The sequence below is a fragment of the Dipodomys ordii genome, unplaced genomic scaffold (genome assembly GCF_000151885.1).
Source record: "Dipodomys ordii isolate 6190 unplaced genomic scaffold, Dord_2.0 Scaffold29, whole genome shotgun sequence".
Classification (NCBI taxonomy): domain Eukaryota; kingdom Metazoa; phylum Chordata; class Mammalia; order Rodentia; family Heteromyidae; genus Dipodomys; species Dipodomys ordii.
Genome location: NW_012267245.1, coordinates 7,836,143 through 7,850,491, shown reverse-complemented (window position 1 = coordinate 7,850,491; position 14,349 = coordinate 7,836,143). Strand labels below are relative to the sequence as shown.

The 14,349-nt window shown below is 46.3% G+C and overlaps 1 protein-coding gene across 1 annotated transcript in view; it reads right to left on the bottom strand.

Annotated features, from left to right (window-relative positions):
- Hsd17b4 (hydroxysteroid (17-beta) dehydrogenase 4) overlaps window positions 1-14,349 on the bottom strand; it is a 62,977-nt gene that overhangs the window by 31,112 nt on the left and 17,516 nt on the right. Inside the window, exons 4-13 of the mRNA XM_013016021.1 lie at window positions 12,567-12,674; window positions 11,900-11,959; window positions 11,274-11,295; window positions 11,137-11,183; window positions 9,598-9,682; window positions 8,026-8,213; window positions 5,706-5,797; window positions 3,735-3,759; window positions 1,694-1,822; window positions 54-160 (exon numbers count right to left, since the gene is read on the bottom strand). Coding sequence (XP_012871475.1) covers window positions 54-160; window positions 1,694-1,822; window positions 3,735-3,759; window positions 5,706-5,797; window positions 8,026-8,213; window positions 9,598-9,682; window positions 11,137-11,183; window positions 11,274-11,295; window positions 11,900-11,959; window positions 12,567-12,674 — 863 coding nt within the window. The remainder of the gene's footprint in view (window positions 1-53; window positions 161-1,693; window positions 1,823-3,734; window positions 3,760-5,705; window positions 5,798-8,025; window positions 8,214-9,597; window positions 9,683-11,136; window positions 11,184-11,273; window positions 11,296-11,899; window positions 11,960-12,566; window positions 12,675-14,349) is intronic.

Below are 14,349 nucleotides of genomic sequence, written 5' to 3'. Positions count from 1 at the left end.
AGGGAGGCCAGGTTTCCAGAAAAGACAAAAGCATTCTGCTTCTCCACACTTACAATTCCAGACGAGGCTGTGGACGGTGTTGAATGACTGGTATGGTTTGTTGAAATTCCTCCTCCTGAGTCTACTCTATGTAAAACTTCAATAATGCCGCTTGTTGATTCTACAGTTCAGGGAAAAGGAAAAAAAGCTTTGTTTAAAATGCGACTCAAAGAATCTACCAAATGCTACATAACAGCTGCTATACATGTTCAACATGGCTCCTGAACTGAATGTGAAATACCTTGGAGCAGATAAAAAACAACTAGATCTCTTGGATGGAAAATGAGAGACCATCTAACACTCTTCCCCAAAAATCTGGTTCCAAAGGGACTCAGCTTTTCAAGACCTCTGAGATTTTTTTTTTTTGGTCGTGGGTCTTGAGCTCTGTGCCTGGGTGCTGTCTCTCAGCTCTTCAGCTCAAGGTGAGTGTTCTACCACTTGAGCCACAGCACCACTTCCGGTTTTTTGGTGGTTCATGGGAGATAAGAGTCTCACGGACTTTCCTGTCCAGGCTGGCTTTGAACCATGATCCTCAGATCTCAGACTCCTGAGAAGCTAGGATGACAGGCGTGAGCCACCGGCGCCCAGCCCTGAACTATTTTACACCTCTACGCGTTTTACACCTCTTTACACTTTTGTATGAATGTGCAACCTGTGTCTGGTTGGGAGGCCACTGCTTTCCCTTCTCTCGCCAGCATCACCCCATCCCAGGAAGAAGTAATAGTTGCGAGGACAATACTAGAATGATTCCACAGACAGAAAGAAAATAGTAACAATGTCCAGTAACTTTGGAAGCTATTGTTCTGCAGTCTAAAAGGAGGCTTGTGGATTCTACACACATTATAAGCTACTCTGGAGGCTCTGGAACTCACTCTTGACCACAACAAAGACTAACCAGTCATGAGTATGAGATAACCAGACACCGTCCCTCCAGAAAGCAACAGTGACAGGTCTCCTGTGCACAGCCCACCCCAAAAGACAGCACCTCTGACAAGCCAATCGCTTAAACTCAGGGACACACAGCTGGCTAGTTTTGATTTTCTGGGATTTAGTTCCATCATTGGTAAAATGAAAACACCGGAAAGTCAAAACTACAGAAAACAGGATTTTTTTTTAAACTATGCTTCAAATATTAGCTGTATCTTTACTCTGTAAGCCACCAATGCAGGGCCTCTACAGTGTTTTAAGTGTAAAATTACTAAGAAGACTGATGTCTTTGTATAAAATGACCCTGACTCCTGGTCTTTCTCAAAACAGTTTGCAAACTAAGCGATACTAGAACAATCTACTATGAACTGTATTTGGTACCTACTCCTGCAGGTATGTCTTTCCACACCATGCAGACACCAAACACACAAGAACTACACAGGCTGGGACGCAGAGACAGAGGGTTCCATCCCCGGGAAAGAAACAAACAATACTCGGAAGGGAGCCTGCCTCAGAGGAGCTCACCTTACATCAGCTGGAGGACAGGTTCATTTAGCCCCAAGGAACAAACACCGAGTACCACACCCCAAGTCACACAGCCCAAAACACAAACTGCAGCTGGCAGTGCCGAGTACAGGAAGTTCTAAAATTTACTTGAGCAGAAGACACTGCAGATGAGGAGGCTCTAAGTCACCCCAGCTAAGACGGGGGAGCCTGCAGCTGGCACCTTGGACACTCTGAGGCTTGCTGGCCTCTCGGAAGTCGCAGATCTTCTCCCAGTGGGTCCTCACGGCCTCGGGGGTCATGGGCTGGTTCCTCTGCCTTACAATGGCTCCAAGGGTCCGCTCCCAGCGCACTAATCACAGAAAACAGCTGCGGGTCAAGAGGGGGAAGGAAGGCCACAGGACCCAGAGGCCTAAGAGCCACGAGGAAAAGGATTCCAACCTAGAAGGGTTTACCACAAACTTTAAAAGACATTTTTCCTAAAATAAGCAAACAGAAGCTATTAGAAGACTCTTTTTGTTTTTCCTGTCATTGTGGGGCTTGATCCCTGGGCCGGGGCACTGTCCCTGAAACTTTTTGTTCAATGTTAACACTGCAACTTTGAGCCACAGCACCTCTTCCAGATTTATCATGGTCAATTGGAGATAAGAATCTCACAGACTTTGCTGCCCAGGCTGGCTTTGAACTGTAATCCTCAGATCTCAGCCTCCTGAATAGCTAGGATGACAGGCGTGAGCCACTGGCACCCAGCCAAGTGTTTGTTTTTTCAAGAAAAATGTTTGAAGCTAGCTAAAGGGAAATCTTCTCTTCTGACTATGCTAGGTGATACTAAGGAAGAACATGATGCAGAATCTGAAAGGTTGAGTTAATTTAATAATCACCAAGAGGCTGACCCCTCATGACCAGAGATCACTGAGTAAAGGTTTCTAGGACAAAGATTAATGAGTAGCAAACTGAGAACAATTCCGTCAACAAGACAGTAGTGCACTGAGTAGCAGGGTAATGCCCTTGCCCCTTCCGTTGGTCTGCCCATTCAGAAGATGGCCATACTACAGAGTCACACAGAAAAATCACTACTGCTTCTTAGTTTCATTAGGAAAATTTTTTGTTTTATGTAATCTCTAGTAACCTTATTTTAAACTTAATGGCCAGACAGGAGTTTGACAATAATGCCTCCTTCTACATCTTTCTTACTATGGGACCAGATATAGCTTTTATTACAATCCCTACATTCCTATCTTAGATGAGTAAACACTAGAAGAATACGTGTCCCTTAACAACCGAAGAAACAGTCATTAATCCTAAAAAAATACTGATGCTCTACAGTAAATACAGAATCCTCCAGTGATAGCAACTTTTTGTGTTTTTTTTTTTGTTGTTTTTTGGGGTTTTTTTCTATGGGCTTAGACGCTGTCCCTCAGCTCTTCAGCTCAAGGCAAGCACTCTACTGCTTGAGCCACAGCACCACTTCCAGTTTTCTAGTAGTTTATTGGAAATAAGAGTCTCAGAACTTTCCTGCCGGGGCTGGCTTTGAACCATGATCCTCAGATCTCAGCCTCCTGAGTAGCTAGGATGACAGGCATGAGCCACCAGCACCTGGCTTGATAACAACTTTTAAACAACTGCTTGCGTGATTAACTTTGATAACCAGCAGCCAACTGAAAACAAGCTGACAAACTTTTAACTGCTTCAAAGCAGCTATCAACTGTTGGTGCTCACCATGGTGTTGGAGCTAAATGCACACCTCCTGGAGAGAGGGCCTATCTCCTAGTCACCTGCCTCTCTGCCCCACCACGCTCCCAGCCTTAATGTCTCCTGCTGACTCGTGAGCTACAAAGTAGACACCTTGCCTGCTATGCTGTCTAGGGTAGGACCTTGCTTCTTTTCAGAAACAGCTCTTCCTCTTACTCACTTCTCCAGGGAAACAGCAAAAATAGGCATGTGGGACACCAGAGTCATTGGAGAGAGACTCTAGGAGGGCCAGTTAAGAATAAGAACAGGTACTGGTCAGAAACTTCCTGTAGGAGGAAGATAGGCTCTGAAAAGGAAATGGCGTGCTTTAGAAACCTGCTGTTCTAACACTGTTCAAGGGTGAGGAGTGTGTGTGCGTGTGTGTGTGTGTGCGTGCGCACATGTGCATGCGCACACACACTGCATCTGGTGACTGGGCATCCACAAGACCCTTATTATCCAGTAATAAGGAGGTACAGGTTTAAAGATAGAAGAATAACCTATGGCAAAACAAAACCCCAATGGAGACTTACATTTTCCAATCCATCCTGCTCCAACCTAGTGGAAAGAGGAGAGAAAATGTATCATTTTAAAAAGTCATCAACAGAATTATTAAAACTCAAAACCCCACAGCCGTCCTTCTGGGACTGTGAGAATGTAGACAACAGGTGGGAAGCAGCACAGGGGCTGGGCCCACGGCTCTGCATGCCCACACCGTCAGAGCGGAGACCCAGACCAGCACAATGCAGTAGGGAGGAGCAACAAGGACACCTACGCCAAGTTCTGCAGAGCAGCTGTGCAATGCCACGGAGACGCCTGACCTCCCTAAATCCACACTTCCACATGTACACAACAAAGTAGTATCATATGAATACGCATACTTCACAGGGACAGTACTATGTGAACTTCTGCACGTAGCAGGCCTATCCTTATGATAAAGGATCAGAAATGGAGAAAACGTCTGGAGTATGACACATTAAGCAACAACAAAAAGATCAAACACAAGTAAGCAGAAATACATAAATTGGCTGTAAAAGTGTAAAAAGACTTTGTACAGTGAACAGTGGATTTCACTGGATGGTGTGACTATGGGTGGATCTTGTTTTTATAACAAATAACTAATGTTTATTTTTTCAAAAGTTCAGTGTTGGAGTTGGGCAAGTAGCTCAGTGGTAGAGCGCTTGTCTCACATGCACGAGGCCCTGGGTTCGATTCCTCAGCACCACATAAGCAGAAAAAGCCAGAAGTGGTGCTGTGGCTCAAGTGGTAGAGCGCTTGCCTTGAACTGAAGAGCTGAGGGACAGCACCCAGGCCCAGAGTTCAGGCCCCATGACCGACAAAAAAAAAAAAAAAAGTAATGTTAACACTAACATAAATAGTGTAACTACTGATCTGCCACACCCAGACTGAATTCTTGCTACACTGAGAACTCGTGTCCCATGCTCAGAGCTGTCCTGGGGAGGCTGCTGTGTACCAGGCTCTATGCTCAGGGTTTGGCGTGATTAACATCTCTTACACAAGCCCCAAGAAAACTAAAACTCAGAAAGGTTAGCTCATGTAAAACTCCTGCAAGTCAATAATTACCAGAATAAGAATTCAAAGTCTAACCTAGTTAACTCTAAATTTCAAGTTCTGTGCTTCTGCTTTATCAGGCAGCTTCTTAAATCAATGAGACTTTCTGGGTTTTTTTTAACATATTAAATCAGACCTTTTCTTACTTGGGAAGAATAAGTTTGGACAACTAAGGAAAAATGTAATTTACAAAGCTGCTGTTATCGCAAATAAAAACACTAATCCACATCATTACCTACTTTCATTTTTACTCATTCATTTATTTTATCCTTTTTGGTACTGATACTGGATCTTGAACTCAGGGCTCAGGCACTGTCCCTGAGCTTTTTCACTCATGGGTAGCGCTCTATCCTTTGAGCCACACCTCACTTCCAGCCTTTGCTGGTTAAAGAGTCTCATGGACTTTCCTGCCTGGGTTGGCCTCAGATTTCAGCCTCCTGAATAGCTAGGATTACAGGAGTGAGCCTCGGAGACAGGGTCTTGTGATGTAACAGCTGGGCCTCACACTTAGGGTCCTCCTGCCTTCATCCCCTAAGAGCTGGGGTTACAGATATCTGCCACTTGACACTTGGTTCTTGGTGATTCAGTAAACTAATACTTAAGAATCTACCAGACAGGGGCTGGGAAGGTGGCTCAGTGGTAGGGCGCTTGCCTTACATGCCAGAGGCCCTGGGTTCGAGTCCTCAGCACCACATAGCAAAAGAAAAAAAGAGAATCTACTAGACAGTGTCGTGGCACATGCCTGGCTGAGTCAGGAGCGTTCAAGGCCAGGTAGGCTATGCAGTGAAACCCTATCTCAAAAGCAAAGCAAAAATATATATACAACAAGTTATGCTAAGGGACAGAGTATTAGAAATGCAGGCATTTGGAAAATACTCATTTAAAATCGGTTTTTCACACTTAATCACACAAAGCAGGGCATTTCAGAATACCTCAAATAATCCACCATTTTCGTCACAACTCTCATGGCAAAGCCAGAGGACCAGGGGTGCCACATAGTCGGGCTTTAGGGCTTCAACAAGATCTGAAACACAGGCAAGAAAGGTTAAAATAAGTAACTGTACAAGTTTCTGCAATTTACTGTCTGAAAGTAACTCAAAGGGTCTTCAGGTCGGTGTGCTACTGTGAGGTGGGTGCCGAGGGTCAGCACTCAAAGGGTCTTCAGGTCGGTGTGCTACTGTGAGGTGGGTGCCGAGGGTCAGCGATCAAAGGGTCTTCAGGTAGGTGTGTTACTGTGAGAGCAGGTACAGGGAGCTGCGGAAGGCCGCTGCCAGAAGGGCAGAGGCAAGCCCTGAGCCAATCAGACCCCGGCCCCGCCTCCTCCCCAGGCCCCGCCTCCTCCCAGGCCCCCAGCCCCCTAAACCCACCCTGAATCTGCATCTATCCCATGATCACAACATGGAACAAGCCTGGCTCTTACGATCTAAGCTCTGGAATCTTCTCACAGAAGTGCCCAGAAGGCTGCTTTACAAATTACTCCAAGCACTTCCGCTCCAACCAAGCAGACAAGATTAACCATCACAGGTGAATTAACCATCACAGGTCCAGAAAGCTGAACTCACTGACTTTCTTACCCAGGCTGGCTTTGAACTACGATCCCCAGATCTCAGCCTCCTGAGTGGCTAGGATGACAGGCTGAGCCCCCGGTGCCTGTCCAAATAGAGTATCATTCTTAAATGGACAAAAAATTTGAATAGACACCGCCCTAAAGAAAACAAACACACAACAAACAAAGTTGGAAAGAGTGACCAGCATCTGAGTTATTGCCACCACCAGTTACCTGAGGGCCCTGTCAGAGAAACCCCAACTCCAAGACCGGCTTCCACCGCTGAAGGCATGGCACAAAGACCACTCAGTCTCTGGCGGCGGGAACCCAAAATAACCCAAAAGTAACCCAACAGTAACTATTCTGCCATAACCAACCAGCACGTACCCAACAAACTGAAATTTATGTCCACACAAAAACCATCCTGTGGCTCACGCCTGTACTCCTAGCTTCTTAGAAAACTGAGCTCAAGGGTAGAAGCCAGCCCAGGCAGGAAAGTCCATGATATTCCCATCTTGAGCTAACCACCAACAAGCCAGAAGCAGAGCAGTGGTTCAATTGGCAGATTGCCAGCTTGAATGAAACACATGCGCTCGTGCGCGCGCACGCACACACACACGCATGTGCACACACACACACCCCACATATTTATAGCTGCTAAATTCCCAACTGCCCAAAATCAGAAGCTACCAAGATGTCCCTCAGAAGACAAGAGAATAAACTGTCCCATAGCACAATCATTGCTGAATGAAAGCAGGGATGACCTTCCACCCCAGAAGCAGCTGAAAGTCCAGGCACTTCAAAGGACAGTGAAGTACTCTGCATGACGCAGTAATGCTGGGTAACATTTACGAAAGATCTGACAGCTGTACGACCAATGAACCCCAGTGTAAGCTACTAACTTCAGCTAATCGTAATTATCAGAGGCTGGGAAGGTGGCTCAGTGGTACAGTACTTTGCCTCATGCATGAGGCCCTGGGTTTGACTCCTCAGCACCACATAAGCAGAAAAAGCCGGAAGTGGCGCTGTGGCTCATGTGGTAGAGCACTCGCCTTGAGCTGAAGAGCTGAGAGACAATGCCCAGGCCCAGAGTTCAGACCCCACGAACAGCAACAACAAGAAAAATAGTAACTATCAATACTAGTTCACCATTTGTAACACACACACACTTTTTACAAAAACAGTGGGTAAGAGAAGTCCATGAAAACTCTCCCAATTTTTCCATAAAGCAAAAACCACTCTATAAAAAACATTACTTTCTATAATTAACAAGTATCTTATTTCACACACATTACATAGTTTATAATTATATGCACAATTATGTTATAATTATTATAAAAGACTAAGAATGCAATTACCTTGCCTCATCCTATGTAAAACATGGATTGAGGCTGGGGCATGGCTCAAGTGAGGCCTGCCTTCTTCATGTTTGAGACCCTAAATTCAAAGCCGGTAGCAAAAAGAATAAGAAAGAAGGGAGGGAAGGAGGGAGGGAGGAGGGAGGAAACCATGTGTGTATCTATGCAGATAAAAAGAATAAAAGTTTACAGTGGTCTAACTGCTTTTCAGCATTTCCATTGTGCTTTTGGTTTTTACAGAATCACGAATTGCACTCAGTGCTCTGCAACTGAAAACAGAGCCACCATGTACTTCTGCAGGTCACTGCGCACACACTGCCGCAGCACTACGCAGTCCCGGCTCCCTACCTTCGGGCATGACCGTCTGAGTCATGCGGGACCCGGCGTTAGGGGCAATGGTGTTACAGTGGATGTTGCTCTTCTTGCCTTCAATCGCAAGCGTATTTGCCAAGCCCAGGATGCCCAGCTTAGCGGCACTGTAATTTGCTTGTCCAAAGTTGCCATATATTCCTGAAGCTGACGAAGTCATAATGATCCTGAAAGAAACACACCACAGCAGCCCCTTCGTGTGCTCTGAGAGCATCACCAGCACAAGCCCACGCTCCGTCCACTGGTCAGAGCCACTGGAGGCCCTGTGCTAGCGCTCGGCACTCCTACACCCACAGTAGGGCTGGCTGAAATAACCTCTATGTAAAAAGAATCCCCGCCAGAGCGGAACCAATTTAAAGGTCACATATTCAGTATCGACAAGGAACATAAACAAGCAACACCTAAGTTAAACTTTCAGCACGAAGTATCAGATCAAGCTGTTCTACTTCCTGTGCTCCTCACCTTGCTACTGCCCGTTCTGGTTACACTGACCATCTCACTAAAGCAATGCATCTTACACACATCTCAGTATCCATCAACACTGCTTCACCATGTGTAACACCCACACGGTGGTTTAACAAAAACAGCGGGTAAGAGAATTCCATGAAATCTGTCCTCCCAATTTTTTTTTGGGGGGGGGTGGGCGTCCGGTCGTGGGGCCTGAACTCTGGGCCTGGGCGCTGTCCCTCAGCTCTTCTGCTCAAGGCTAGCGCTCTACCACTTGAGCCACAGCGCCACTTCCGGCTTTTTTCTTTTTGCTTATGTGGTGCTGAGGAATCGAACCCAGGGCCTCAGGCATGCAAGGCAAGCGCTCTGCTGAGCCACCTTCCCAGCCCCTCCTCCCAATTTTTCCATAAAGCAAAAACTACTCTAAAAACACATTACTTTCTATAATATGTATCTTATTTCACACACATTATAGTTTTATCATTATTAGATTATTTTATCGTTCTTAGAAAAGACTAAGAATGCAATTACTCGCCTCAGTCTGTGAAAAATATGACTCAAGGTGGGGCGTGGCTCATCACCCGTACACGCAGAGTAAGGGTGTGCGAGGCCTACACACAGCTAAGGGGCTTCCCCACACCAAGCACTCGCGCCTAGCACTGCACAGAGCACACGGAACACACCAAGCATTCGCTCCTAGCACTGTGCACAGAGCACCCGGAACACACCAAGCACTCGCACCTAGCACTGTGCACAGAGCACACGGAGCACACCAAGCACTCGCTCCTAGCACACTGCACAGAGCACGGAACACACCAAGCATTCGCTCCTAGCACTGTGCACAGAGCACCCGGAACACACCAAGCACTCGCACCTAGCACTGTGCACAGAGCACACGGAGCACACCAAGCACTCGCTCCTAGCACTGCACAGAGCGAGCACACGGAACACACCAAGCACTCGCGCCTAGCACTGTGCACAGAGCACACAGAACACACCAAGCATTCGCGCCTAGCACTGCACAGAGCGAGCACACGGAACACACCAAGCACTCGCGCCTAGCACTGTGCACAGAGCGAGCACACGGAACGCCTGGCCTCCCACCTTCCATAGCTCTGCTTCTTCATGTGTTCCCACGCTGCCCGGGTCACCTGGAAAGAGCCCCGCAAATGAACTCTCTGAATCATATCTGAAACAAGAAATTCATTTTATTACATATATGCAAAAATTGGGCATATCTGCCGGGCGCCGGTGGCTCACGCCTGTCATCCTAGCTACTCAGGAGGCTGAGATCTGAGGATCACAGTTCAAAGCCAGCCCGGGCAGGAAAGTCCATGAGACTCTGATCTCCACTGAACCACCAGAAAACTGGGAGTAGAGCTGTGGTCCAGGTGGTAGAGCGCTCTCCTTGAGCTGAAGAGCTGAGGGACAGCGCCCAGGCCCCCCCCAAAAAAAGCATATCTTCCAATCAACGTAACAAATGCTTTACTTATCCACTTTATTTATTGTTCATATTATACCCAGCATTCAAACACCTGAGTAACTGCCTGCGTTACAGTCAGTAGTCCGTACTCGCACCTCAAAGACTCCATCCTATACTTGGTGAGACTATCATCAACCCTGCACACATTGAATTACAATATATACATACTTTATGTAAAAGTGTGTTAATATAAACCAAGAGCTTTACATATATACACCAGCCCTCAATGCTAACAATTAAAACACAATAGTAAACCACACAGCTCATCACCAAGACAAATATTTTACAATGCCTTCCAGTCAACTCCTGAACTGTGTCAGAAGATGCGTAAAAGGGGACTCGAGACACGAGTGGGAGCGGAAGAGACAGGAGGGGAGCAGAGAAGGGGGCCCTGCGGCCAGGCCACGGCCACGCCACCGCTCCTAACCCAAGCTCCTGTCAGCAAGCCTTATCCTTCCAGCATCTTTCCAACCCAGGTAGAGCAAAGGGAGGAAGAAACACAAAGCTCTTGTTGGCTAACTCCTCACACACAGGACGACTTCTGGGGACAGCCTCAGCACCACCCGCAGCACAGCCAGCCACGGTCTCGGCCACTGGTCTGTTTGGGTTCTGATGGCCAATGAAAGTAACAACAAAGACGGCCAAAGAATACACCTCAGCCACAGCTGTGCAGACGCAGTGCTTTCCTTCAGGGTAAGGGAAATGGAAATGTTTCCTTCCCAGAGGCGGCACGTTCACAGTTAGATCTTGCCCTACTTTGCCCCAGACCTCTGCTGTTTTTAATTGTAAGTTGCTTGGTCTCTTCCACATCCTATTCTACTCTTGAAAAAAGAATCACACAGCCAGGTAAGCATTTTGACGACTACTTCAAAGAATACTGCTAGAAAATGGTGGCAGCCCCAAGCAGAAAAACTGAAAGAAACGAAAAAAAAAAAGTTCTTTTACATAATTTCTGCCAAGTAATTTAACATTTTTTAAATTTATTAAATGTTTAGAGAAATAGGTATGGCCAAGTACACATCATTTCCAATGCAGAGCTCATCAACATGTATCTTAGCAGTCAAAGCAGAAAGAAGCAGGTTTTTCTTTAATACAAAAATAATTTAAATACTAAAAAGAAGAGCAGATAGCTATGCTCACAGAGACATTAGACAACTTACCCCAGTCCTCATCACTGATCCTGGAGAAGGAGCGGTCCCTCAGAATCCTAAAACATCGACATCATACACAGTAAGGAGGGAGATACACACTTACAAAGAGCTGCATGCAGGACACTGTAAGTGAAAAGAATACTCACCCTGCATTGTTGACCACAACATCTACAATATAAAAAGACCCAAGTCACATAAGCACGTTAATTGTAACTCATATTCCCTTCAGAAACTAGCTTTTTGTCCACCATGAAAAGTAAGTATAACAGGTACAGAATATATCATGGTACCAGCAGCGGCTTAATCCTGTAATCCTAGCTACTCGGGAGGCTGAGATCCTCAGCTCTCAGTTCAAGTCCATGAGACTCATCTCCAATGAACTACCAAAAAGCTGGAAGTGGTGCTGTGGCACAAGTGGTAGAATGCTAGCTTTGAATACAAAAGCTCAGGGACAGTGCCTAGCCCGAGTTCAACCCGCAGGACCATCACCAAAAGGTGTTTTTTTTTCTTTCTAATAATAAAAAATAAGGGAGGAAACATAGCAAACACAATTTTTAAAAGCCAATGAACAAGTTCAGCATGTTATACACATGTAACTGACTGTAACACTGTCACCTCAAGTTCTTTATGGAAATAAGGTAGGATAAATAAAACTATAAAACAAATCCATACTGTGATGATCAAGAAAGAGTGCTATGCTTAGTAAACAAATGTAAACTGGTGCGTTGGGAAGGTGGCAGGTGATGGGCCAGCCAATGAGACCCATCCTCACCTATTCTCCCAAATGCATCCAGGGCCGTCTTCACAATCTTCTCTCCAGCTTCCACCGAGTCTGCAGGGAAAAGAAATCAGTGTCACACGTGCGTTACTGTTCCTCACAAATCAGTTCTAGGCTCTCGGTCCGAGCACAGGCTAGGAAGGACAAGTGGGGGTCAGGAAACGAAGGCAGGAAGAAGTACACATGCAGTCATGGTGTTTAGTATGCACGACGTAGAAAATAAACTATGCAACCTGTGGACAGGGACACCGGGGAAAAAATGGGAAAAGTGAAGGAAGGGCTGACAGTGTCCAAGAAGAATTGTACTCACTGCCTGTCTTTGGTTGAAACAAACAAACAAAAAAAAACAACTGCAAGCTGGGCATCCTAGCTACTCAAGAGGCTGAGATCTGAGGATCACAGTTCAAAGCCAGCCCGGGCAAGAAAGTCCATGAGACTTACCTCCAATAAACCACCAGAAAAACAGAAGTGGTACTGTGGCTTAGGTGGTAGAGCACTAGCCTTGAGCTGAAGAGCTGAGGGACAGCGCCCAGGCCCAACAAAAACAAAACAAAAGCAAAAACAAACGCTGCCTACTGGAGAACTAGCGTAAATAACCAGACTTTTAGAAAAGAGCCCTATCTGTAACTGCTTACTGATGAGAACGGCACTGATAGCATACCATAGTTGGGCACGGCCTTTCCACCCTTCCTTCGTATCTCTTCAACAACCTTGTCTGCAGCCAAGGAGCCTTTACCAACTCCCTTGAAATCACCTCCCAAGTCATTCACTGCAAAGGGAAAACAAACAACAATGTATCTCTAGACATTCCAAATTTGTTAAAAATTAATATTTAGTAGTATATTTCTTCAATCCTCTGCCCAATTCCCTCTGCTCCTGTCCCCACCTTTTAGATCACATATGTATTCAGACAATACACCTCTTCATTTCTGAACCCTGTATAAATAACAGAATATTTAAACGCAGGGTCCTGGAGAGAATTTTAAACTTGCAACACTTTTCCTCCTTTGGAAGAAAGAGACATGACTCAAGGCACTTTTTGAGAAAGAAAAAAAAAATTGAAAACCTTTTAATAAAAAGACACAAAGCAAGAAAACAGAGACATTTCTTGTGCTAGGGACTAAATGCAGAACCTGAAGACAGAATAGTGATTCCTGGAGAGAGCGTGGCCGGGGTGCAAACCCTAAGGCTGGATGTGACTACACATGGTGTGCACGGGTGGGAACAGCACCCCGAAACCCATGCATTTGTACAACTGATACGAATTACGAACTAAAACTATGATCCAGCAACTGGACTTCAGATGCTAACCCAAAAAAAACAAAAATTAGAAAAACGAAGCCTTCAAATATGGAAGCAACATTAGCATTCGCACTCCCTGCAGAACCTATTCACCACATACAGCAAATATATTTCTGCATTTACAATGCAGAAATAGACTAAATGTCCACCACCGGAAGAAAAAATGAGTAAAGATAACCTGGAAGGTGCTGGCCACTGGTGGAGACACTGTAATCCTAGCTGCTCAGGAGGCTGAGATCTAAGCAGCCTGGACAGAAAAGTCCCTAAGACTCTCATCTCTAACCAGCAAAAAGCCAGTAGAGGTTTGCCTGCAGTGGTACAGCAACAGTTTTGAATGCAAAAGCCAAGGGAGAGCTTGAAGTTCCGAGTTCAAGCCTCAGTACTGGTGTGTACACACACACACACACACACACACACACACACACACACACACACACCCTGCTGAGTGAAACAAAATAGTCACAAAAGAGAAAGGCTGCAGAATTTCATCCTGCAGAGTATCTGAAATAGTCAAACTCAGATTCAAAACAGACTGTGGGGCTGGGAATGTGGTTCAGTGGTAGAGAGCTTGCCTCGCATGCATGAAGCTCTTGGTTCGATTCCTCAATACCACATACACAGAAAAAGCCACTGAGAGGGGGGACCAAGATGGCGACGGGGCAGTAGGGAAACGCCACAGCTCTCCCCAACCAAAAAGAAAGTTCGAGTTCCAACGCTTAATCTCCCCAAGAGACTGACAACAACAAAAAGACGAACACTCAAGAGAAAAACCGGAGGTGGAAAATAACAAAAAAAGAAAGAGAGGAAAAGAAGAATTTCAGAACAGAGAAGAACGAAGACCCCTCCCCCAACCTTTACTGGCCCCACAGCAGTGTGCCAAGCCGCCGGCCAGCCGGCCCGGCAGGGGCTGCCGGAACCCCAGAGGCACAGGGGGCCGCCTGCAGATCACCCGCGCAGAAGCTGCCTGAGGCTCCGGCATCAGACCCACCGGATCTCTACAACCCGCGAAGAAGCCGCCTGAGCGTGGACACTGTGGACCCGACAGCTCCGATAGAGGCAGAGACAGAAAAGAATCACACAGAGCCACCACCACCGCCCAGCCCAGCCCGCAACCACCCCAACTGAACTCGGATTGCAACAAC